General features: G+C 43.3%; 1 protein-coding gene across 3 annotated transcripts in view; it reads left to right on the top strand.

Annotated features, from left to right (window-relative positions):
* Positions 1-22,055, top strand: part of DIS3 (DIS3 homolog, exosome endoribonuclease and 3'-5' exoribonuclease) — a 36,832-nt gene extending 14,777 nt beyond the window's left edge. For 2 of the 3 annotated variants that reach the window (XM_056555505.1, XM_056555504.1), the window contains exons 8-22: positions 16-126; positions 209-346; positions 685-831; positions 953-1,069; positions 1,926-2,027; positions 2,466-2,530; positions 2,606-2,690; positions 3,078-3,205; positions 4,086-4,172; positions 4,340-4,496; positions 7,448-7,662; positions 13,350-13,518; positions 21,020-21,178; positions 21,266-21,388; positions 21,543-22,055. In XM_056555505.1, coding sequence (XP_056411480.1) covers positions 16-126; positions 209-346; positions 685-831; positions 953-1,069; positions 1,926-2,027; positions 2,466-2,530; positions 2,606-2,690; positions 3,078-3,205; positions 4,086-4,172; positions 4,340-4,496; positions 7,448-7,662; positions 13,350-13,518; positions 21,020-21,178; positions 21,266-21,388; positions 21,543-21,620 — 1,881 coding nt within the window. In that variant the 3' untranslated portion in view covers positions 21,621-22,055. The remainder of the gene's footprint in view (positions 1-15; positions 127-208; positions 347-684; positions 832-952; positions 1,070-1,925; positions 2,028-2,465; positions 2,531-2,605; positions 2,691-3,077; positions 3,206-4,085; positions 4,173-4,339; positions 4,497-7,447; positions 7,663-13,349; positions 13,519-21,019; positions 21,179-21,265; positions 21,389-21,542) is intronic. The other variant, XM_056555503.1, reaches the window with a different exon arrangement.
* The last annotated feature ends 5,102 nt before the right edge of the window (positions 22,056-27,157 follow it).

Genomic DNA, 27,157 nt, shown 5'->3' with positions numbered 1-27,157 from the left:
ATGCTGCTGTTACAGTTAAAAGCTGCTGAAAAGAAATCTACAAAACCTTCAGGAAAAGTTGTAGGAATTATAAAGAGAAACTGGAGACCATACTGCGGTATGCTGGCCAAGTCACAGCTTAAAGAGGTTTGTGTCTGCTATAGAGTGTACAGTAAAATTCTATTAATTCATCAAGTTTCTAAATTTCATTATCTGTTAACTCTTTCAGTCTACTCGGCATTTGTTCACACCAGCTGATAGGCGGATTCCTCGTATACGTATAGAGACGCGGCAAGCAGCTACTTTGGAAGGGCAGAGAATCATAGTTGCAATTGATGGTTGGCCAAAAAATTCCAGATATCCTAATGTAAGTGGAGTTAAGTGTTCTACTGTAAACTTACTGTAGTGCATATGTAACACCCCTCCCTTCACGTCATCTAGTAGTGTACTGTGTAAATCATCAACCCAGCACAGTGCCAACCTATTCACTGCACTTTCTCCAGCATTTTGTCATAGAATAGCAGACTGGAGAATTTGATTGGCTAGAGAAGTAAGGAAAAGGTAGTCCATGTATGTCTGCTACCGACAGTTCTGGTTATGCCTCCTAAAATGTAGAGAATGAGAACTAGCTGTGCACTCTGGAGGGGACTATAAAAACGACAGGTATGCCTTATTTTTTCTTTTTATTTTCTCTTTTTATCTTAGGGTCACTTTGTAAAGAACTTGGGTGCAGCTGGTGATAAGGAGACAGAAACAGAAGTCTTACTTCTAGAACATGATGTTCCTCATCAGCCATTCTCACAGGCTGTTCTCAGTTTCCTACCTAAAATGCCCTGGTCCATAACTCCAGAGGTAAGAAAAACTCCATTGATCCATTGCAATAAATACTCCAAACGTATGGTTCTGTGAAATACTTTTCCAGTGTTCACTATTTGCAGAGGTTGCTGAGTATTAACGTTGCTAATTTCTTCAGGACATGAAGCACAGAAAAGATCTGAGGCATCTCTGTGTGTGTAGTGTGGATCCTCCTGGTTGTACTGACATTGATGATGCATTGCACTGTCGAGAGCTTGAAAATGGCATGCTTGAGGTGGGTGCTTTTATTTCCTTTTAAGAAAGTTATTCTAAACTTAGCTACTGCATAGGTTACACTATTTGCATATCAAAGATGGGCAGCATAACTCATTTTCAGAATGCACTATATTATTTTAAAACCCCCAGCATCATTTTTTTTCCCCCAGTAGCACATTGCTACCAACTGATGTAAACCTGCTCTTAAGCATATACTAAAAAAACTAAACACTTAAATTGGCATTCTCTCAAAAAAAATTCACATGTTGTAGAGGCCTGTTAAACGTTTTAACTATTTGGAATCTGAGTATTCAGACCACCACCAAAAGCTAGAACTAGCTAAGAGCGCACAAAGCAAGACTAACTTACAGTGTAAGTCTATGGTATTGTCTCGCTTAGCTGCACTTTTCTCCCCGTTCGTTCAAACAATTGGTCAGAGTATAGACACAGACCAATCAAAGCTTTTGACATGTCAAAAGTTTTTTGAAGTAACAGGTACTGTTTAAAGGGGTATTCCGTCCAAAAACATCATCTTATCCCCTATCAAAAGGATAGGGGATAAGATGTCTGATCGTGGGGGTTCTGCGTGACGTCACGTCCCCGTCTCGGAAGCCCGGAGGTTTCCGAAACTTCAGAAGCAGCTACGCATAGAATGTGGGCTGCTGCATGGAGATCGCGGGGGGTCCCAGCAGCGTGCCCCCCACGATCAGACATCTTAGCCCTATACTTTGGATAGGGGATAAGATGTTTTTGGCCGGAATACCCCTTTAAGATAACATTTTTATTTTATTTTACGACAGTTTGCATGCTCAAAGGGCCAGTGCATGTACTGAATACTTGATTTAACTTGATTTTTATATTTTAATCTAACATAGGTTGGAGTTCATATTGCAGATGTGAGCCATTTTATAAGACCTGGAAATGCCCTGGACCAGGAAGCTGCAAATAGAGGAACCACTGTATACCTTTGTGAAAAGGTAACTCTATGAGGGCAGTAACTTTGTTTTGATTATGATCATAAAACAAAACTATACTTCTTTACGTTTTAGCTATAAACACAAACATTTTGGTGTTCAAATCTATTACATGATGCCTAGGCACCAACCAAAATTTTGTAATAAAATACACTGGGATAAATGATTCCTGACTGGGCAGTACCTGATTTATATCTTAAATGCTTGTGAGCACAAAATCTACATAAAAATCCACCTCACAGTTCACACTTTTTAATTCATAAAAAAAAAATACCCTTACTGTGCTAACATTTTGGATATTGCCCATGACTAGGACAACAGAGATGTGTGCCCTTGTACCTTATCTCTTCAGTATATATGCATTTACATTTGCTTCAGTCACTGTTGATCACTAGTCACTCAGACATTAAAACATTACAATCTCTTGTGCTATCTTTACAGAGGATTGACATGGTCCCAGAACTTCTCAGTTCAAACCTATGTTCTTTAAGATCAGATGTTGATAGGTATGTGCACCTCTTTTACAACATTATTCAGATGGAAACATAAGTATCATGAGATTGGTTTTTATGATATTCCAGGTTGGCATTTTCCTGCATTTGGGAGCTAAACCTTAATGCCGAAATCATCAACACAACATTTACCAAGAGTGTTATCAATTCAAAAGTAAGTAGTTGGTTTCTTTTTTTTTTTTTTTTTATTGAAATGTTTTTATCAACAAACATTATTTTAATGGACACTGGTATTCAGCAGTTATGTTGGATGCAGACCTACTATATGGCTGCTTGGGTGACTGATTTAATTCTGAGAAGTACATTACAGTGTGGCTTTAGGTTGGCTTTAAGAAGTTCAGCATTTAATGTTCGTTACACTCATAGGTCTCCGTTAATAACATCTATGATGGGGCAGGTACACTGAAAATGGGGCATATTTCTGCTGTTTAAAAGTAATTTTGAATGCATCTTTCTGTGTAAATATTGAGCAACTAATTTAGTTTTTTATTCAACTGAGCTCCTTAAGGAGTAGCACATTGTTAATGTTTCTGTCTTGCAGGCTTCCCTTACCTATGCAGAAGCACAGATGAGAATTGATTCCCCCAACATGAATGATGAGATTACCAAAAGTCTCCGTCTGCTGAATAAATTAGCAAAGATTTTGAAGAAGCGGAGAATAGATAATGGGTAAACTATTGAATATTTTTCTGTTTCTGACCTTTTACGATAAACCTCTGTAATCTATCATTGACAGTAAAATGATTTGTTTGTTAAAGAGACATAATAGCAGAAGATAAATTATTTGAAAACAATACAGGTTTCTCTCTAAACAAATGTTTTACCATGCCTAGGGGATACTTCTTTCAAAAGATGGAACATAGACCAGTGTCTTCTATGACATTTTTACAAGCATGTGCTTAAAGCATTCCTGTTGTTTTTAAAATATTTTTTGTTTTGTTTTGTTACTAAGCCCCTTAGTCTCCTCCATGATGCTCAGCTATTTCTCAATTTCTGCATTTTTTTTTTTTTTTTTTTTGGGGGGGGGGGGGGGTACACCACAGCTAGTCTGTCTGCCAGCAGTGTTTGCACAGGTACTTCCTTTCAATTACCTGTCTTGCCAGTTACAGGATAGCAACAACTCCTCTCTGCTGTGCTCTGGCCTTATGCTGGAGGATGTGAATTAGACTGAACATGCTGGCACTGTTAGAAAATTTTTAGTGCACTACTATAAATTATATATTAGAGGAGAAGGGAGTTATTGATGCACAGGGTTTGCCAGGTGCTATATGAGCAGAAAGGAAAACGGCATCACAGCAAGGCTAGGGTTAAATCGTATAAGCAGCCTTGTCGTAACCCGAAAACTGCTGATAATGATGACAAACTAAAGAGAGAATGGAGAGGGGATTACAGAAAAGAAGGGGGGTTAAATCCCAAAAAACAGTCCTGCTGCTGCTGCTTGTGCTAAAAGTAAAAGCTAAAGTAGCTGTTTTTATATCTATCTATTTGTGACAGTTTTTTTAGTTGTCATAGCATCTAAAGCCATTGAATGCATGCATTTGTGTTACAGAGCTTTAACGCTTTCTTCACCTGAAGTTCGATTTCATCTGGATAGTGAAACCCACGACCCAATAGACCTTCAGACTAAGGAACTGAAGTATGTTGTGAGATGTTTTCTCTTTGTGTTTTTACTTTTTGAAGTTTCATTTGTACTAGATGTCATGTTTTAAAAATAATCATTGTTATATACTTTATTTTTAGATCACAACTCTATGACCAGTTTTACATATACTTTATTGTATTCTTTTTCTCACTGTTTTTAAGGGAAACCAATTCAATGGTGGAAGAATTTATGTTGCTTGCAAATATTTCAGTGGCGCAGAAAATTTATGATGAATTTGCAGAATATGCTCTACTACGTAAGCATCCAGCCCCACCGCCAGGCAATTATGACATTCTTGTAAAAGCTGCACGCTCTAAGGTGATGTTGCATGCTGCTTATTTTATCTATACAGAATATAGAATGTTGGCTATTTGTTTTTTATTGCTTTGTGACATGCCAAAACTTGGTTTTTAAATTTTTTTTTTTTATATATTCTCTTGAAAATCAAACAGCAATAAATCACATAAAAGGGTTACGTAACAGACAGAGCAGGTACAATCAATACAAGTTGTACAGAGATGTCCGCTCATGAACAGCATGGTGAAAGAGCTGTGTAGTAGAATGGTGCATTTGCACATAGCAACCATTAAGATTTATTTTCCTTTTTCAGAGTCTTTTAAAGTGTACCTGTCATCAACAAAAACTTTTTATATAATGTAGATAACATTCATTTGTATATTTGTAATATGAAGTAAAGAGATGAGTAGATCAGCTCACCAGCTTTGTACTTAAAGAGAAGGAATAGCCAGTTAGGAATATGCAGAAAGTCCCAAATGTATTGTATAAAATCACAAACACAGGTCAGGAGAAGGCATGATGACGCGTTTCAGGCGTGAACTTCCCTTAGTCATACCATGTGTTCTATTATATGACTAAGGGCGGTTCATGCCTGAAACGTGTCGTCATGCCTTCTCCTGTCCTGTGTTTTTGATTTTATACAATAAATTGGGACTTTCTGCATATTCCACACTGGCTATTCCTTTTTATATTTGTAATATACATTGGTTACAAATTGTGTATATTTTTGGGTGAAAAAATGCTGTATCTGCAGCTATTGCATGTTTGTCTCTGTGAGGAGTCCAAATACAGGAAGTGAGCACAGGACAAGCCGGGATCTGTGAAGGCTCCTGAATTGTCAATCATCATGTGAGCCCATAGCATGTCACAGAGCCTCACTGCACAGAGATCTTTGTCCTCAGTGCACAGAACCCTGCTTGTTAACCATTTCTTCCTGTATTTGGACTTCTCATAGAGACACACAGGCAATAGCTGTATGGACAAAAATATACATATTTTATACCAATGTATATTACAAATATACATATAATTATATTATCTACATTATATAAAAAGTTTTTGTTGACAACAGGTGCACGTTAAGAATGAAATTATCTGGTTGTTATGGGCAACTGCAACACTCTTCTTTTACACAGGTATTGATAATTCCCCCTAAATATGCGCAATATACAGCAAGATTGGAATGCAGTATAAAAAAAATTTAAATAGTGAGAAATATTGCACAGGAGACAACTTGTCATAGCCATCAATGAATATGAGAACGTAAGTAGATGTGCTAACGTCTGACACCACATAATCATCCACAATCTATAACTCATCCCTCATAGTATGTGAAAGAATCAGTGTCTGGGTGTTCATACGCCTACCCATTGCTATAAAGAGCAGGGAGAAGTGTGCTGCTGTGTGCTTCACTCCCTAGCTCACTGCAATCTTTGTCCAGTTGCAGTAGAAATTAGGGATCGACTGATTATTGATTTTTTTTAGGGCCGATACCGATAATCTATAACCTTTCAGGCCGATAACTTATACCGGAATATTGGTATAAGTTATCGGCTATTTCAACCTGGCGGGGCAGAAGCCATTGCAGGTCAATGATTTAAAGCGGGCGCTTTAAATCAATGAACTGCAGCGGCTTTTGCCGGGCCAGAGACTGCTGTCCGCTTCTCTCCCTCTGCCTGTCCTGGGGTCCTGAGTCTAACCACCACAGTTGCCCCATCGCCCCCATCCCCGGTGTTATAATTACCTGTTCCTGGGGTCCGCGATACTTCTGGCTCCGTCGGTGTCCTGTGCTGTCACTGTGCGCACTGACGGTGACGTCGCTTTGGGGACATTACTCGTCATTGCGCAGCGCACAGCAACAGTGCAGGAGCCAGAAGTATCGCGGACCCCGGGAACAGGTAATTATAACAGCGGGGATGGGGGGAGGCGATGGGGCGGCGGCATGTGGCCAGAGGATGGGGGGAGGCAATGGGGCAGCGGCGGTATGTGGCCAGAGGATGGGGAGGCAATAAGGGCAGCGGCGACGACTGTCGTCTCTGGCCGGGGGGGCGGGGCATTATCGGCAAGGTAATTGCCGATACCGATAATGTCCAAAATCGTGATTATCAGCCGATATCGGCCAAACCGATAATCAGTTGATCCCTAGTAGAAATGTCCAGTTGGCTTATAATGGAGCTTGTCTCCTGCAACTAGATTGAAATCGCAGCGATCAGTGGGGTTTCTGAACACCCAGACCCAAACTGATCAAATCTCTTGAATTATCTATGTGACGTGTCTATAGTTATATTAAATGACAGAGACTCTTCAATCATTTTTGCTGCAGAAGCCCATAGAAGTGAATGTTTTTTTATTTTTTTTTCTCAATTAAATGTGAATTTGGTGTGAAATGAAACTTTTGTAATGAATACAGGCACTTTTATGATGTGCACTGTGTATTAATGTGGAATTCCAGAGAAATCTCCGGCAAATTTATGTGGAGCAAAATTCACGCATCTGTGGAATTTCTGCCATCAGAGCATGTTCCATTAAGGCTAAGTTTCCACTTGTTTTTTTTCTGGCAGTTTTTGGAATACTACCACTGCAGTTTTTGAGCCAAAGTCAGAAGTGTATTCAAAAGGAGTAGGACATATAAAGGAAGGACTTATACTTATCCTCCCTTATGGATCCACTTCTGACTTTGGCTCAAAAACTGCAGTGGCAGATATCCAAAAACTGGCAGAAAAAAACCTGTGGAAACTTAGCCTAAGGCGGATTTTTATTCCCTGTTGTTTTTACTATTGCCATTCTTTTGTGGAAAGTGACCTACTATTAAGGAATTGTCTGAAGAACAATTTCCTAAAGTTACAGTTGACAGTAAAACAGTGTTGTACACCATAGTTTTTTTTTTTTTTTGTTTGTTTGTTTTTTATATTTTTTACTGCTGTCTGCAATAATTTTAACTGTACTGACTTTTTTTTTTTTTTGCCTCATAGAATTTAGAGATAAAGACTGACTCTGCCAAGGCTCTAGCAGACTCTTTAGATAAAGCGGACAGTGCAGAATTTCCTTACTTGAACACATTATTAAGAATCTTGGCAACTCGCTGCATGATGCAGGCAGTATACTTCTGCTCTGGAATGGACAATGACTTTCATCATTATGGTCTAGCTTCTCCCATTTACACACATTTCACTTCACCCATCAGAAGGTTTGTAATAACAGTATTGTATATTGGCATAGAACACACCAAGAAATGTTAAGAAGATAAAATCTTGTATACTAATGGGTAGGGATGTCCCGATACCATTTTTTATTTTTTTTTAAAGAACTGGTACGAGTACCAATACTTTAGTTCTAGTACTCACCGATACCAATTACGAGTACTTTTATTTTAAAGGGAATCTGACACCAAGGTGACCCGGTTTCTGGCGCTGCTTACCGTATGATATGTGGGTTCCTTGTTGTGTACAATGGAGGCGGCTGCTGTAGTATGAGCCAAGATTTCTCTCTTCTCCATTGGACAGAACAGGGAATTTGCATTGGCGGCAAGACCAATGTCTCCGGAGCAATTGCGCTGATGTTCACATGGTGAGCAGCGATAGAAACCGGGTCACCTGCACTATCTACATATAAATTGAAATTAGCGCAGGTGACTTTGCTGTAAGATTGCCTTTAATAGTAGGTAGTATCCCCTTTGTAGGTAGTATAGATAGTTGGAGACCTTAGTAGCAGCCCCCTGTAGACCGCAGCCCCCCCCCACCCTAGTAGATAGCGCCCCCCTCTTGCTTAAATTTCAAACACATTCAGGGTTGTTTTTAGAAAAAATGCATATTCTTTAAGTATATAAGGGATAACAATCCTAAAATTTCATATACCATTGTACAAAAAGTTCAACGCAAATAGATAATTGCTGATATGGCCTCCCAACTATTACACAAAAACAACATGAAAATTTGGAGTCATTTGTTTAAAATTTAATGAAAATACTTTATTAATTCACAATATTTAATAAAAACACAAGAAAGGGGATTCCACATAAATGGGAGAAGGAAAACAAACAGGTGTCACATGGTACCCTGGCTGCATACCACACAGAACAAATAACAAATGCAAAGTGCTAAACAATATAGACTACAAGCTATTAGAAGAAAGTGCACACAGTATGCATGCTACATACAATTATCTCCCACCATAAATGTTACAATGAACTAGATACATACACAGTAAAGCTTGGAGAATTAGAGCCTGTAGGAGCCAGGGACCAGCGTGACACCACCCCCTCTTGTAGACCGCGCCCTTTCTTGTCCCCCTTGTAGACAGCGCTCACCTGCGGCTGTCCTCGTGTGTTGCCGCTCCACTGCCCCATTCTCCCTTTCTCCTGTCTGCATCATGGCATCCTAGGGAGGAGCATGAGACACACAATCCCTCTGCTTCCTCCTTAGCGTTACGCTGGGCGCAGGGGAGGAGGTGGAGTTACGTGTGTGTCACATGCTCCTCCATGGGACGCCATGATGTGGACGGGATAATGAGGCAGCGGAGCCTGGCTGCACTGCAGCAGGCATCGGACATGGTATCGGGGATATTAAACGAGTCCCTGAAACCAAGCAAATGCCGGGTATCGGTATCTGGACATCCCTATTAATGGGCCAGTTTGCATAAATGCACTGTGGTTTAATGTGGGATAGAAAGTATTTCAGAATTCATTGAAATGTATTTTCGATAAATATACTCCTGTCAGATTGGTTTTAGATTTTATAAATACTAATATCTACTGTTTCTATTATTTACACCCTATTATGGACATTTATCAACGGGTTTAGTCAGGTTTTCTTTACTATAATTGTCGCAAAATTGTCGCAACTGCGACTACACGCTTTTTCGTGCGACATTTTGACTGGAAAGCGAGAAAAGCAAGTTTTCCTAAAATTTACTATGTAGTAATAATTTTAAAATGGAGTACGGGTAGTCAGATATTTATTAACTGCGACAGTCGCAACTGCGCAAAAAAAAGTCGCAACAGCGTTAAAAATTGACTAAATTTACTCCAGCTCAAACATGGAGCAGAAAAAGCTACTACCAAAGTAAAAAAGGAAAAATTGCATACATGAAAGAAAATTATCAACAGGCTGAAAGCAGTTGATAAATACGTCGCACATAAGCAAAAAAAAAGTAAGGAAAAAATTGCTAAAAAAAGGAATACATAAGCAAACATTGATAAATGTCCCTCTATATTGTTTGTAAGTTTTTGCATAATTTTATCTATTAACCCCTTAAGGATGCACTTTAGTTGTTTCCTTATCACCTTCTAAAAATCATAACGCTTTCAATTTTGCACCTACAGACCCATATGAGGGCTTTTTTGTGCGGCACCAATTGTACTTTATAATGACCTCAATCATTTCACCACAAAATTTACAGCAAAAATTGGAAAAAAGAACCCTCAATTTTGTAAAATTTGGGGGCTTCAGATTCTATGCAGTGCACTTTTTGGTAAAAATTACACCATAATCTTTATTCTGTAAGTCCACACAGTTACAAGGATATCTAATTTATATACGTTTTATTATATTTTACTACTTTAAAAAAATAACTACATGTACCAAAATTAGTATGTGTAAAATCGTCATTTTCCAACCCCTATAACTTTTTTATTTTTCCATATACAGGGAAGTTTGAGGGCTCGTTTTTTGCGCTTTTGCGCTTTTTGATCTGAATTTTTCATCGGTACCATTTTTGTTTTCATAGGACTTTTTGATCGCTTTTTATACATTTATTTATTTATTTTTTTAGGGTATGCAAAGTGACCAAAAATATTCAATTTTGTACTTTAGAATTTCTTTACGTGTATGCCATAGACTGTGCGGTTTAATTAACATGTTTTTGTAGTTTGGACATTTCCGCACGCGGCGATACCACATGTGTTTATCTTTATTATGTTTACATATTTTTATATGGAATTTGGGAACAGGGGGGGTGATTTAAACTTTTAATATGGAAGGGGTTAATAGGTTATTTTTTATTAATTTTTTTTTACTTCACTTTTTTTTTTTTTTTTTTTTTACTTTTTTTAACTTTTAGTCCACTTAGGACTAAAAGAGGGGGGGGGGGTGCCATCCACACCACTGGACCACCAGGGATGCTTAAATGTCCCTTTAGGCACTGCTGTCAACTTTGACAGCGGCGATCTAAAGGGTTAATAGCTGGCCGCGGCAATAGACACATGTCTGCTATTAACAGCAGCCCCAGCTACGAGAATCAGCTGGGGGCCTGCTGGTATGGCGTGGACTCAAGTCAGGAACCCTTGCCGTACACCGCTTGCCATTGTAGTATGACCCTGCTCGTCCTTCGATGGCAACAGGTTAAAGAGTTTACATAAGCACAGACATTCTTGGAGCTGCCATCCCTTTTAAATATGGTGCAGAGAGCTGTAATGTACTGCAAACTAAACCAGTTAAATGCTGGTTTAAATGGGTTTTCTGGGTATAAAATATTTTTTTAATGTGGTCAAGGTTCTTTAAAAATATCAAAAAAGAAGGCAACCTTACCTGCCCTGATTCCCTGCAGAAAATGCCCACTCAGCCAATCATTGCCTGAGGCTAGTTATTGGCCCAGCAGGCATTTTCTGTACAAACATTACTGTAAGTGTAAGGCAGTAAGGACCTGATGAAGTCTGAATAACAGCTGCAGGGGATCGGGGCAGATTAGTATATGCCTTATGTCTGGAAAAACCCCTTTAGGCCGGGTTCACACGGCCAAACATTCCGCAAATTTGAATGTTCCAGCGGGTGCTAGGACTGCTCGGAAATGCGTTGTCTCATAGATGGCAATGCATTTCCTTAGTGGAATCTGCAGAAAGAATAGAAATTACAATTTTTTTCTACAGATGCTGGAATCGGGATTTCCGCTGCCACGGAAATTCTGCCATGTGCACAGTGCAGCAGAATCCCATTGAATTGGAATATTCTGCTCAAAAATTCCGTCGTGGGACCATGGCCTTAAAGGGAACTTTTGTTTTGATTTTATGCTGCCTAAACCTCAGCCAACATGAAACAGCCATTTTTCAAAATCCCTTTCTCTTTCAGATTGGCACTGAAATACCTTCACTGAGCACTCATTCTTTCCCTTTCTCTAACGAGGGGTCACTTACCGTATATACTCGAGTATAGGCCGAGTTTTTCAGCACGATTTTTCGTGCTGAAAACACCCCCCTCGGCTTATACTCGAGTGAACTCCCCCACCCGCAGTGGTCTTCAACCTGCGGACCTCCAGAGGTTTCAAAACTACAACTCCCAGCAAGCCCGGGCAGCCATCAGCTGTCCGGGCTTGCTGGGAGTTGTAGTTTTGAAACCTCCGGAGGTCCGCAGGTTGAAGACCACTGCGGCCTTCAACATCATCCAGCCCCCTCTCACCCCCCTTTAGTTCTGAGTACTCACCTCCGCTCGGCGCTGGTCCGGTCCTGCAGGACTGTCCGGTGAGGAGGTGGTCCGGTGGGATAGTGTTCCGGGCTGCTATCTTCACCGGGGAGGCCTCTTCTAAGCGCTTCGGGCCCGGCCTCAGAATAGTCACGTTGCCGTGACAACGACGCAGAGGTGCGTTCATTGCCAACGTAATTCTGCGTCATTGTCAAGGCAACGCCTCTATTCCGGGCCGGAAGCGCGGAGAAGAGGCGCCCCCGGTGAAGATAGCAGCCCGGACCACCTCCTCACCGGACCACCTCCTCACCGGACAGCCCTGCAGGACCGGACCAGCGCCGAGCGGAGGTGAGTACTCAGAACTAAAGGGGGTGAGAGGGGGCTGGATGATGTTGAAGGCCGCAGTGGTCTTCAACCTGCGGACCTCCGGAGGTTTCAAAACTACAACTCCCAGCAAGCCCGGACAGCCGATGGCTGCCCGGGCTTGCTGGGAGTTGTAGTTTTGAAACCTCTGGAGGTCCGCAGGTTGAAGACCACTGAGGGCGAATGATGAGAAGAGGATGATGAAGGGGGGGTGTGGGGATGATGAAGGGGGGTGGGGATGATGAAGGGGGGGTGTGGGATGATAAGGGGATGATGAAGGGGGGATGTGTGGGATGATGACAAGGGGATGATGAAGGGGGGATGTGTGGGATGATAAGGGGATGATGAAGGGGGGATGTGCGGGATAAGGGGATGATGAAGGGGGGATGTGTGGGATGATGATAAGGGGATGATGAAGGGGGGATGTGTGGGATGATGACAAGGGGATGATGATGAGGATGTTAATGACGGGTCTAGATGATGACAGGGGAGGATGAGGTATTTCCCACCCTAGGCTTATACTCGAGTCAATAACTTTTCCTGGGATTTTGGGTTGAAATTAGGGGTCTCGGCTTATACTCGGGTCGGCTTATACTCGAGTATATACGGTACTTAAATATGTCCAGTAGGTCCTGAGATATGTCCCCCAGAAGATCCTCTGCTGAATTCAGTGAATCGCGCAGTGGGGGCAGGGCTTAGTGACTCCACTTCACATGGATGTGGAGTCACAGACAATGAATATGTAAATTAAGCTGATGAAGCCCCACCCCCACTGCGCGATTCATTGAATTCAGCAGTGAATCTTCTGGGGGACATATCTCAGGACCTACTGGACTTATTTAAGGAAGTGACCCCTCATTGGACTCCTGTTCACCCACACTATATAACCCAGTGTATAAGGTTGTGTGTGTGAACGGGCTGACAGTTTTCCTTTAAAGAGAAGTCCGGTTCCTTTTTGTAACTCACTTGCCTCTGAAATGTGTAATTTTAAATGAGCCCTTGATATTGCTTAAATTGAAAATATGCTTCTGTGGCATATTGTCACTTCCTTAAACTTTATGTATGCTCAAGGACAAATATTTGTTTTTGAAAATGGATTTTTTTCAAATATTCTTCCTAGGTATGCCGATGTCATAGTACACAGGCTTCTTGCTGTAGCAGTGGGTGCAGACTCCACTTATCCAGACCTTACAGATAAACATAAACAAGCGGAAATCTGCAAAAATATCAACTTCAGGCATAAAATGGCTCAGTATTCACAAAGGGCGTCTGTTGCCTTTCACACTCAGGTTTGTATTTCTTGGCATCAGTCGACCCTTATTATCCATCGTGGATGAGTTGGATACTTTAAAATTATGAGCTTGGATAGGTACATTGATATGTTTGTAAAGGGTATCCTTAAAGGAGTAGTCTACTGCAGACTATTCCCACTCCGTTGTGCCCAGGCTAAAAATAAAGTAGAAAACAAACTTTCACCCACCTTCCTGCATTCCCCCGGAGCACCGCTGCAGCTGATCAGTCCTTCGGTCTGACCTTCATCCTTGTGCACGGATCGTCACACGGCGTTCAGTCTATCACCAGCCACAGCAATATTCCGCCTCCTCCGGTGATAGGCTGAGCACCATATGACGATCCGTGCACATGAAGAAGGATGGAGACGGGACCGGAGGACCGATCAGCTGTAGCGGTGCTCCGGGGGAACACAGGAAGGCGGGTGAAAGTTTTTTTTTATAAGGCCATGAAAGTGACATAAAGACATTTTTTTTACAGGGAGTAAATTACAAATGTTAATTATTTTACCTGCTGTATAATATGCAAAAAAAAATGTTTAATGACCGTGCCAATTTAAAGCTCTGTCTTGTTTTTGGCGATGTCAGGGATTTATATTCAGTATATGCCAAAAGTATCCACTGTTCAGGAAAATATATACTATGTGTTTTGGGGGATTTTTATATATATAATATAATTTTTTTTTTTTATTAATGGGAGTTAATTGCTGACCTGGAGCATACGTTGGGGAATAGTACCCACATATATCTGTGATGTAGCCAGAAATCAGAGCCCAAGCCATGCTTCTTTTTCGCAAAAAAAATCACCACCCCTGTCTACAGGTTGTGTGAAATACCACAGCTCAGTACTATTCACGTCAATGAGCAGAGCTGTAATAGCAGGCACAACCTGCGGGCTGGAGTGGTCCTGTTTTTGATAAAAAGAAGCAGCCTTTTGCTAGTACTGGACAACCCCTTTAACTAACTTTCATTTTCTCTATCGGCTCCATTGGGGGACACAGACCGTGGGTGTATGCTGCTGTCTCTAGGAGGTGTGACACTATGGTAATAAAAAAAGTTGGCTCCTCCCAGCAGGATATACCCGCCTCCAGGGCCTGAGCTAATCAGTTTTAGCGTAGTGTCTTGCTGGAGGTGGACATGGGCTGGAATTCTCCAGACCAGGTCTTCTGATTTATTGTTTTCCTAGTATAGGGACGTGTTAGTTTTTTATTCCTTTTTCTTTCTTGTTTTTTTTAGGTGGGGACTCAGGGACTCCGGTTCCCTGTTTCCCCATTGCGTGTAATGGGGCACAGACATTGCGTATATGCGCTGTTCACCCCCTCCCCTCGCCAACGGTCAGCACCTGGGTTGGTACCTCATGGGTCCAGGTCCCCCTATTCCTCTGCTCGCCTCGCTCGTGCTTAGCAGCTAGGCGTGTTGCAGGCGACAAAAAGCTGACTGAAGACTTCATGGAAGACTCCATTAGGTAAGTTCTTCTGACTGAGGTGAGTACATTTCCCTTTTCTCCCTTAGGTGCGGACTTGCAACCTCTGGAGACCCTCAGCTTTTGGCCCATTTTTTCAGGTTTATGGGGCTGGCTTATACTGGGGCTTGACTTTTATTCTGGGGCGAGCAGTGGCATCTTAGGGGGCATGCATTCTCTTTTTACACTGTGTGAATGTGTTTTTACTGCTTCAATGTGTGTGTGTGGTGTTTACTGTGCAGCTATGACCGCGGCACCTTATATGCGGCTGACAGCCGCGGCGCTCGTTCTGGCCAGGCGCTCTGAGCACCGGCTTACTTTCGTTTTCTCCGGCAGCCGCTGCCCGTGTTTGGGCTGTCCCCTCATTTCCCCCCGAGCTCATATGCGGCCGACATGTGCGCTCGGGACAAGGAGCGGGCGCCATTACAGCTTTTTCTCCGCTTTTCTCATAGCTCCACCCCCTGGGCTGTCGGAGCTCCCTAGAGGCGCAAAGCAGCCTCCAATCAGCGCCATGGGTGCGAATTTCAGTAGGGGCCAATCAGTTAGTGCCTCTTCCTCAGGCACGCCCATCTCTGGCTATTGGCTGGCCCGTTTTACACTCTAGCTGCACGGAGCCGAGTTCTCCTACTGCAGCTGCCAGGGGACACAGACTAGGGTGAGAAAGTTCCTGTCTTTTTCTCATTATGTCCGTACCCAGAGCTTGAAAACTGGAATGTCTGTGTTGCCTGGCTCTACTGAGCCCACTTGATCTGCCTGCTCCACTGCTCCCCCAGACCCCCTGGTACCCCCGGATGCCCTATTGGTTCCGGTGGATTCAGCCGCCCCTCCAGCCTGGGTTTCTTCTCTGACCCAGTATATGGCTGACTTGACTCAAGTCTCCCGTTCGGTGGCTGAGGCCTCCCGGGAAGTGGCATCCACCTTGAAGGGGTCTGCCCTGCGCCGGCCCACTCTGGGGGCCCGCTCCTCTTCCCCACATACTTCACGCTCTCACAAGCGTACTAGGGTGCCTCGTCCGACTCTTCCATTGAGTCTTCAGATAGGCGTGGGCGCTCCCCCCGTGGGTCCCGCCGATGCCCCCCCTGCCCCCCCCCCCCCGTGATCTGGTCACTAACGTCGCTCCTCCAGAGGACGTTCTCGGAGTCACCGCTCTGCCACGCCAGAGCCGCGTACCCGATCAGGGTTATCACCCTCCACTCGTTCACATTCTCCTGGTGAACTGTCTGACGAGGTTTTTGAATTGGCATCTGACTCAGAGGACCGCTCGGGTACAGTTGAAACGGTGAACTCATTGGTCGCAGCCATAAGAGACACCTTTCACTTAAGAGGACCCAGGATCTTCGGATGTAACACCTGAAGTTTCCTTTCATCGTGCTAAGCCAGCACCTCAAAGGTTCAGCTCTCACGCTGACTTTGACACCATTCTGGAATCTGCATGGAAACATCCAGACAAGAGGTTCCCGGGAATAAAGACGATTCAAGAACGTTATCCATTTGACAAGGATCTTGTCACTAAGGTGGTTTCCCCTCCTTCATTGAATCCACCAATCTCCCGAATCTCTAAGGCTACTACATTGCCACTGGCAGATGCGGCTGCCTTCAAGGATTCCATGGACAAGAAGGTGGAGTCCTTAGCGAAGTTTGCCTCTGAAGTAGCTGGCTCTTCGCTTCTTCCCATCTTCAAAAAAAACCTATAAATACGCCACTACAGCGTATAGGGTAAACCCACCAAAAATAAAAGATGCATATAATAAAATGAATAAGAAATATATTAATCTGATAAATCAATAGCCATCAAGTTTAATAAATATGATTTTATTTTACAAAAAATACATATGTCATACACAAGCAAAAAAGATTGGTAATAATATATAGCTATATAACATACATAAAAATAGTAATCATTAGCGCAATTTGATAATGTGTATAATTATTTAAAAAAATATTTTATATATATATATATATATATATATATATGTAAATAAATGAACTTAAAAAATGCAAAGGATAGCAGGGACGGGAAAAGGATGTAAAAAAGGATGTAAAAAAGAAAAGCGTAAGTGTTGGGGTCAACTGATCACCAATGGATCATAAAAGCACCTGTTGCTATAAAATACATGCAATGTGACACTCTGTTTAAAGCATAAAAAGTGTGTTTAACCTTAAAAATAAATATGCATAAAGTGCAATGTGCAACACAGAAATATAAGTGTATACAATAGATATAAAAAAGCAAAAAAGCAGTGCAAGAAAACAAAAAATAAGGTGCTAAAAGTGAAGGTGTCAGAATGTAAATACTTGACCCCACATGTAAAAAGAAGATGGGTTCCACATCCCTGCAATCACCTCCAACGCGTTTCACCGTGACCGGCTTTGTCAAGGAGTATGCATATACTAAATAGGAGCAAGGATATATAGGGTATTCAACAATTTTTGGGTTTTCCCCAATTTCATTTAGACCACAGTATATAGGACTTTTTTTTAGGTTGTTGGGGTTTTCCCCAATTTCATTTAGACCACAGTATATAGGACTTTTTTTAGGTTGTTCTTCCCATCTTCGCCTCGACATGGGCGTGCAAGGCCCTATCGGAGTGGTGCCTCAAACTCCGTCAGGGTATCCTAGCGGGATCCCCCCCCAGAGGATCTGTCTGCTCTGGCTCTCCAATGCTCTAAAGCTGGAGAATTTCTGTGCACAGCTTCCATGCAGTCAGCCGTTGTTCTGCTTTTGCTGTGGGTCACCTAGCTGCTCTCCGCCGTTCTATGTGGCTTAAAGCTTGGAATGCGGATGCCGCTTCCAAAAGGTCTCTCACTGAGCTTCCTTTTATGGGTGGCCATCTTTTTGGCAAGTGCCTTGACGAGATTATCTCTGAGGCGACGGGGGGGGGGTTAGAGTTCCTTGTTGCCTCAAAATAAGGCACGCTCCACTTCCCAAAGGAAGTCCTCTTCCTTTCGGTCCTTTCGGACCCTTGACCCCAGCAAGGGGTCTGAGTAGGCGCCTTCGCGGGACAAGAAGGCTCCCTCGTTCCGGGCACGCCCGTCTTGGAAGTTGGACACCAACCGTTCCAGCCGGTTTGCAGCCAAATCGGGCAACCGCAAACCAACTTCCGCATGAAGTGAAGCCCCCACCCACAGTTTTTTCTCTCGTGTGAGGCCGTCTTACTTTTTCGAGACATCTGGACCACACACATTCAGGACTCCTGGGTCAGGGACGTGGTGTCCAACGGTTACCGAATCGAATTCGCCTCCCTCCCTCTCTCATCCGCCACTTCCGAATGGAATCTCTCCGTTCAGTAGTGGCATCCCTAGAACAAGGGGAGTTTCTTTCTTCGGTGGACATCAAGGATGCCTACCTCCATGTGCCAATATTTCCAGGCCATCACCGGTATCTCCGCTTTGCGGTTCCAGAGGGGCATTTTCAATTTGTAGCCCTCTCCTTTGGCCTGGCCACGGCTCCTGGGGTCGTTACCAAGATCCTTGCGCCAGTGATGGCCCTGTTGCGGTCGAGGGGAGTCTCGGTGATACCCTACCTGGATGACCTTCTCATCAAGGCTCCCACCAGAGCTCAGAATGTGGATGTCACTCTTCACACTCTGGATCGCTTCGGGTGGATGGTCAACCGGGACAAGTCAGTCCTCTCTCCCACCCAGTCTCTGATCTTCTTGGGACTTCACTTCAACTCGGCCTCTGCCCGAATTTGCCTTCCGCCGGACAAACGTCGGACTCTTATGTCAGGAGTCCACTCCCTTCGGGCTCAGGTCCCAGTTTCCATCCGCACTTGTATGAAAGTCCTGGGTCGGATTGTGGCGGCCATGGAGACCTCTTTGCGTCTCGGCACAATCGGAAGATTCTTCCTTTTGTGTCCAAGTCCCGGGACCCTTAGGCTCTAGCCGTGGACGCCCGAGTGATTCCTTGGGCGGTGTTTGCCCTACCCTACCTATTCCCTCCCCTTCCACTCCTTCCCAGAGTTCTGAGGAAGCTCAAAGCTGAGGACGTTTCCGCCATTCTGGTAGCTCCAGATTGGCCCCGAAGGTCGTGGTACGCCGACGTAGTCAGGTTCCTGGACGACGCTCCGCTGCGCCTTCCGCTTCGTCCGGACCTGCTCTCACAGGGTCCTGTTTGCCACCCCAATTTACAGTCGCTACATTTGACGGCATGGCGGTTGAGACCGCGGTTTTGAAGGCCCGCGGGTTCTCTTCCCAAGTCATTCACACCATGCTCAGGGCTCGTAAGCCCACCTTGGCAAAAATTTACCACCGTACTTGGCGGTCTTATTTTAGCTGGGGTGAAGCTCAGGTCCTGTCTCCTGTGACTTTCTCGTTTCCCCGTCTTCTCTCCTTTTTGCAGTCTGGTTTGGAACTGGGGTTGTCTCTCAGTTCCCTTAAAGGGGTACTCCGCCCCTAGACATCTTATCCCCTATCCAAAGGATAGGGGATAAGATGTCAGATCGCCGCAGTCCCACTGCTGGGGAGCCCCGGGATCCCCGCTGCGGCACCCCGCTCTCATTACAGCACAGAGCTTGTCACGCCCCCTCCCATAGACTTGCATTAAGGGGAAGGGCTGTGATGTCACGAGGGGCGGAGCCATGACGTCACGCTGCTCCGTCCCCCGTATCGCCCGTCATTACGCACAGAGCGAACTCGCTCTGTGCTGTAATGAGAGCGCGGTGCCGCAGCGGGGATCCCCAGCAGCGGGACCGCGGCGATCTGACATCTTATCCCCTATCCTTTGGATAGGGGATAAGATGTCTAGGGGCGGAGTACCCCTTTAAGGGTCAGGTTTCGGCCTTTTCTTTTCCAGCATCCTCTGGCTTCTAATTCTCATGTCCGGACCTTCCTTCGAGTGGCGCATGCTGTCCCTCCTTACCAGTCACCCTTTCCCCCTTGGCACTTGAATCTGGTTCTGAGTGCCCTCCAGGGTGCACCCTTTGAGCCCCTTAGAGAGGTGTCTCTGTGCCTTTCTTGGAAGGTGGTTTTTCTTGTTGCTATCACCTACATCCAGAGGGTGTCTGAATTGGCGGCTCTCTCCTGTCGTTCTCCTTTTCTGGTGGTCCACCAGGACAAAAATTTTTTCCGGCCAGATCCTTCCTTTTTGCCTAAGGTGGTTTCGGCTTTTCATCTCAATGTGGACATTGTCCTTCCGTCTTTTTGTCCCGCTCCTTCTCATCCTAATGAGCATTTACTCCACAAACTGGATGTGGTTCGGGCTGTTAGGTCCTATCTCTCTATTACTTCTTCGTTTCGTCAGTGTGATTCCTTTTTTGTCCTCACGGAAGGTCGTCGTAAGGGACAACCTGCTTCCAGGGCCACTATTTTTCGGTGCATTCGGTCTGCCTTTTCAGAAGCCTATCGCTGTAAAGGGAAGATTCCTTCCTTCAGGGTTGTGGCTCATTCTACCATTCTGTTGGGGCATCCTGGGCTCTCCAGAACAGAGCTTCGGCCTCGCGGATTTGCAAGGCAGCTACCTGGTCGTCTTTGCACACTTTCTCGAGGTTCTACCGGGTTCATGCCTTTGCATCGGCTGATGCTAGTCTGGGCCGTAAAGTGCTTTCTGGGCCTTTCTGCTTATCTGCCCATCCAAGGGACGGCTTTGGTACATCCCACGGTCTGTGTCCCCCAATGGAGCCGATGGAGAAAAGGAGATTTTTTAACACTTACCGTAAAATCTCTTTCTCGAAGGATCCATTGGGGGACACAGCTCCCACCCTTTTTTTGGGGGGTTTTCTTCGGTTCTCTGTCCGAGGGTGTGTTCAGTTGTATTTTTTCTTCTGGTTCTCGGACAGTTTGGATCTTCTTTGACCTGTCGGTCCTCTCCTATTACTCTGGAACTTAAACTGATTAGCTCAGGGCCTGGAGGCAGGTATATTCTGCTGGGAGGAGCCAACTTTTTTTATTACCATAGTGTCACACCTCCTAGAGACAGCAGCATACACCCATGGTCTGTATCCCCCAATGGATCCTTCGAGAAAGAGATTTTACGGTAAGTGTTAAAAAATCTCCTTTTCTTGTATATTTGAAAATAACACTTGTATTATGTCTTTGACAGCTCTTCTTTAAAACAAAAGGAATTGTGAATGAAGAAGGATATATCTTGTTTGTTAGGAAAAATGCAATAGTTGTTTTGATCCCAAAGTTTGGTCTAGAAGGGACAGTGTTTTTCGAGGGAAAGAACAAAGCAAAATGCCATCTGATTTTCAATGATGAGGTGAGTGAGTGAATCAGAAAATTACATTAAAAAAATGTTGTAGTTGTTTAGAATATTTTCAGTATTTTTTTTTTTCTTCTTCTTCAGATTCCTTCTCTAACTGTGCAAAATACATCTTTCTACATGTTTGACAAAGTAAAGGTCAAAATTAGTCTTGATGCATCCAACATCCAGCACCAGAAAATCTGCATGGATCTAGTAGCACCAGAGGTTAGTACTAAACAATGCCTGTATAGCCAGCATATAGGGATAATACATTTATTTTTTATTTTTATTATAGTGCTTTAAAAAACAAACTGTTCTAGGTAGTGTGGCATGTGATCCATTAACAGTACAAGCACTGAAAATGTGATCTTTTTCATAGATTCCAGGCATTACCTCAACTGCGAATGACCAAGGGAATGGCGAACCAGCATCCAAGAAGAGCAAGCTTAAAAAATAGGATTGTAGAGAAAGCAAAACATTTTATAAAACAAGGACATTTTAAGTAATTTTATTATTTTTTTAGCAAGTTGTCTCAATCTGCAAGTGCTCAGTTCTTTGGATCCTACCAACTTAATGTGAACTTTGTAATTTTTTCAAACTATAACATTATAAATGCAACTTCTGCAGAAAATTTGTATTCCATTGAGTTGCATTTTATAAAACAAATGTCCACCCTTTTTTTTATTACATTTTATTTCAAACAACTTAAAAACCTGGTGATTCAAAGGGCATTTAAGAAAATAATCACAAAAAATTACTTTATTCTAATTGGACAATTCTGTTTTTTGTGGTATAGTTCAAACTAATGCTATTTACATTTTTGCTCAAAACTTCGGGGGAGAGAAATAAAAATTGTCTAGTTCTTAGGGCTCGTTCACATTGCTGTCTGATTCAGTTATATGGAGCTTTGTCGGCTAGTCCATCGGAATGACAGGAGTTTAGCTGAGGAAAAAAAAAGTTTTTTTTCTCCAGTAAATTACCGGATCCCCAACAGACACCATTCACGTTAATGGGTTCCGTCAGGAACCAGTGGAATCCGTTGTGCTCAGACTCGTTTTTGGAGCCATCCAATGCAAAACAGGAGCTGAATGGGATGGAGCACAACAGCAATATAAACTTATTCTTAGGGTATGTTCACATGAGCAGATTTACAGCGTATTTTACACTGCGGATCCGCTGATGAAGGCCCGCTCTATGCTGTCTTTACATGTGCTTGCTTGTAGCGGCAATACGCCGCAACGAGCAGACACACTGAGATGTGAGAGTCGCAGTATACTCGCACATCGCGGGAGTTCTCTGCCTAGCTCAGAGTAGGGAGAGTGGCCGCGATGTGAGAGTACGCCGCAAACATCGCTGCAGTGTGTCTTCTCATCGCGACGTATTGCCGCTACGAGCAGGCACATGTAAAGACAGCATAGAGCGGGCCTTCACCAGCGGATCCGCAGCGTAAAATACGCTGTAAATCCGCTTGTGTGAGCGTACCCTAAGGATATTTTACGCTGCGGATCCGCTGGTGAAGGCCCGCTCTATGCTGTCTTTACATGTGCCTGTTTGTAGCGGCAATACGTCGCAATGAGCAGACACACTGCAGCGATGTGCACGGCGTACTCGCACATCGCGGCCACTCTCTCTGCTCTGAGCTAGGCAGAGAGCTCCCATGATGTGCGAGTATACTGCGACTCGCACATTGCAGTGTGTCTGCTCGTAGCGGCGTATTGCCGCTACGAGCATGCACATGTAAAGACAGCATAAAGAGGGCATTCACCAGCGGATCCGCAACGAAATAGGCTCATTTGAACGTACCCTTAGACAGTTTAAAGAGTGCACTAGATTTTTAGCACTCACAGGCTGGTTATACATTCTGGTCCATTGACTGCCAACTTTATTCTCATGGAACAGAAGATTTTACTTGGCATCTTTAGATTTTCTACTTTAAGTCTTAGAACACTTATGAATTGGTTTACTTAGCCAGAAAAAATGGCACATAAACCAGCCATTGCAAAAGCTGTTTTAAAAAACTACTACTCCCAGCATGCCCGGACAGCCGTTGGCTGAAGTAGTAGTTTTGCAACAGCTGGAGGCATGCTGGTTGGGTTCTCTTCCCTAAGGATATAAATTCATCCAGTTTGGAGGGTGCGGTGAGCATTTGGCATAGGAGACCGGAGTCAGATTTCTGTTATATTCTCGGGTACTAGGGCCAGTGTATTGGGCAGGCACTAGGGACCCGACAGATCCATTTGGGTCACCCTCACTAAAGTAAATTTGGATTTTGTCGAGCCAGGTACACTTTAGTGCCTGAGATTATAAAATCTTTTGACCTGTCAAGTTTTTATCAGTTGGGGTCTGAGGAGGAGACTGTCCAGAGGAAATGTTGCCCATAGCAACCAATCAGATCACTACTTTCACTTTTAACAAGGCCTCCACAAAATGAAAGGAGCAATCTGATTGGTTGCTATGGGCAACTTTTCCTCTGCACAGGTTTTGATAAATCTCCCCGAGTGTTCACTAGAAGGAGCGAGAAGCTTTCAGCCGAGCACTTTTCTCCCTGCATTGTCTATGTAAGCGGTATGGTCCCATAGATTTAGTCCTGGTCACTTAACACAAAATCAGGAAAGAACACTGTAAGCGCAGACTTCTTCTGGCTTCTTCTACTGATCGGTTTGGGTCAGAACACAGTCTGTGACATATAAAGTAATTTATAATGACAGTGCCCATTTAAAGCAGACTTGTCAACTGGCTGATAAATCTCCCCCTTTAGTCCACTTCAGTGCAGAGAGTTAGATTACCTGTCACCAAATAAAACTTTTAATATAGTGTTCCTTGTGTAATTAGAAGACACTTTCCCATTCACTTGCTTTTAAAATTATCAACATAAATATATTTAAAATGTAATAAAAAAACGACCACTAGGTGGCTCTGTTCTGTTCCCTGCCACAATTAATACAGTGAGTTGGGTCTCTTCCTGGCCTGGCAGGAGACCAAACTCAGGAAATGTTTCTCTGCACTGAGCTTGATTGACAGCTGCACAGAAAGTGAAAGATCCACAGATTCTCACAGAAAGCTGCACAGACTGACAGCTGCACAGAGCCTCACTGAAAGCTGCACAGAGCCTGAGGTCTTCTATTCATAACAGCACTGCAACAATGTGAGAGCAGAATTGGTCCCCCAACAGGCTTCAGTGATGTCATGGGGAAGAAAGGTAAGATACAGAGCTTTTTAAAGCTCTGAAATATTTTTAAGGGTGGGAGGAGTGTTTGGAGTAGTTAAGGAACATAGCCTGAGTTAGTTTAGAAAAGTTTATTTGGTAACAGGTACTCTTTAACCCCTTAAGGACCAGGGATTTTTCAGTTTTTGCACTTACATTTTTTTTTTCCTCCTTACCTTTAAAAATCATAACTCTTTCAATTTTGCACCTAAAAATCCATATGATGGCTTATTTTTTGCACCACCAATTCTACGTTGTAATGACATCAGTCCAGAAAATTTTACCAGAAAATCTGACAAAACGAAAAAAAAAAATTATTGTGCAACAAAATTGAAGAAACACCATCTTGTAACTTTTTGGGGGCTTCTGTTTCTGCACAGTACATTTTTGGTAAAAATTACACCTTATCTTTATTCTGCACCTCCATTCTACCCTACTTACATAAGTTTGATTTTGTCGTACTTCTGGCACAAAAATCATAGCTACATGCAGGAAAATTTATAAGTTTAAAATTGTCATCTTCTGACCCCTATAACCTTTTTTATTATTCCGCTTACCGGGCGGTATGAGGGTTAATTTTTTTGTGCGGTGATCTGAAGTTTTTAGCCGGTACCATTTTTGTATTGATCTGACTTTTTGATCGCTTTTTATTCATTTTTTCATGATAAAAAAAGTGACCAAAAATACACAATTTTGGACTTTGGAATTTTTTGTGCATACGCCATTGACCGTGCGGTTTAATTAGCAATATATTTTTATAATTCTGACATTTCCGCACGCGGCAATACCACAAATGTTTATTTTTATTCACACTTTTTTTTAAACTCCTTGCCTCAGAACGCCGGGTTTATACGGCGGCGCAGCACGGGAGGGGAAGGTTATGAAGTGAGCTCAGGAGCTGAGCTCGCATCATATCCGCACGGTCCCGGCTGCTATCAGCAGCCAGGACCCGTGGCTAATGCCGGACATCGCCGTTCCGGCATTAACTCTTTAGACGACGCTATCAAAGTTGATTGCCGTATCTAAAAGTGAAAGTTAAAGCATCCTGGCAGCTGCGTGTCCGAACGGCGATTGATTGGTGCAAGCCTGAAAACCAGGCTTGAGCAATCAACCGCCGATAACACTGATCAATTCAAAGCTATGGCTTTGCAGTGATCTGTGTCAAAGATCAGTGTGTGCAGTGTTATAGCCCCCTATGGGAGCTATAACACTGCAAAAAAAGCGAACAAAAAAAAGTTAAGATAATTTAACCCCTTCCCTAATAAAAATTTGAATCACCCCCCTTTTCCCATATAAAACAAACTGTAAATAAAAATAAACCTGTGGTATTGCCGCGTGCGTAAATGTCCGAACTATAAAAATATATAGTTAATTAACCTGCATGGTCAAAGGCGTACACGCAAAAAAAATTCCAATTAGAGATGAGCGAACTTACAGTAAATTCGATTCGTCACGAACTTCTCGGCTCGGCAGTTGATAACTTTTCTTGCGTAAATTAGTTCAGCCTTCAGGTGCTCCGGTGGGCTGGAAAAGGTGGATACATTCCTAGGAAAAAGTCTCCTAGGACTGTATCCACCTTTTCCAGCCCACCGGAGCACCGGAAAGCTGAACTAATTTATGCAGGAAAAGTCATCAACTGCCGAGCCGAGAAGTTCGTGACGAATCGAATTTACTGTAAGTTCGCTCATCTCTAATTCCAATGTCCAAAATAGCGTTTTTTTTTGGTCACTTTTTATGACCTAAAAAAACTGAAAAAAAAGCGATCAAAACAAATGGTACCGATAAAAACTTCAGATCACGGCACAAAAAAATGAGCCCTCATACAGTCCCGTACATGGAACAATAAAAAAGTTATAGGGATCAGAAGATGACAATTCTAAACGTATAAATTTTTCTGTATATAAGTAGGTTATCATTTTAATTGTATGGACCTACAGAATAAAGAGGTGGGGTCATTTTTTATGAAAAATGTACTGTGTAGAAACAGAAGCCCCCAAAATTACAAAATGGCGTTTTTTTTTTTTTCCATTTTGTCGCACAATGATTTTTTTTCCGTTTCACCGTAGATTTTTGGGTAAAATAAATGTCATTACAAAGTGGAATTGGTGGCGCAAAAAATAAGCCATCATATAGGTTTTTAGGTGCAAAATTGAAAGGGTTATGATTTTTAAAAAGGTAAGGAGGAAAAAGACAAAATGAAGAAAAATGGAAAAACGCTATGTCCTTAAATGGGCACTGTCATGAAATCAAAAAATTGATAAGTACTACAACATATCTATAATATACTTTAATTTAAAAAAGTGATTTTAAAACAGTTTAAAATCACTTTTAAATTTGGCCACTAGGGGTCGCCCTTCTAGTGGCCGAATGCATTAGGCAGTGACGTCACTAATGAATTTCGACTCGTTGAAGCCTGGCAACGAGTCGGAATTCATTCACTGCGGTGCTCGCTCCCGCCTGTCAATCAAACAGGCGGGAGCGAGCGCTTTGAAAGAAGAGGACGTGCGCTGGCTCCCTGGCAGGCCCCGGCGACAGGTAAAAATATCTATGTTGTGTCTGTTTTCAATGTGTTTTTGTGCTTTTGCGGGGGGAGGGGGGTAGTGGGTTGAGCGGCGCAGCGGGGCCGGGGGTTGCGGGCTGCGCGGCGGGAGCGGGATGTGCGGCCATTCACCTATACAGTATGCCTCCAGTTGTTTCCCCACTACAACTCCCAGCATGCCCTGACAGCCAATAGATGTCAGGGCAAGCTGGGAGTTGTAGTGGGGAAACAGCTGGAGGCACCCTGTGTA

This window comes from Hyla sarda, chromosome 2 (assembly GCF_029499605.1).
Source record: "Hyla sarda isolate aHylSar1 chromosome 2, aHylSar1.hap1, whole genome shotgun sequence".
Lineage (NCBI taxonomy): Eukaryota > Metazoa > Chordata > Amphibia > Anura > Hylidae > Hyla > Hyla sarda.
Note: the sequence above shows the minus strand (reverse complement) of the source record. Positions and strands in the feature narration are given on the sequence as shown.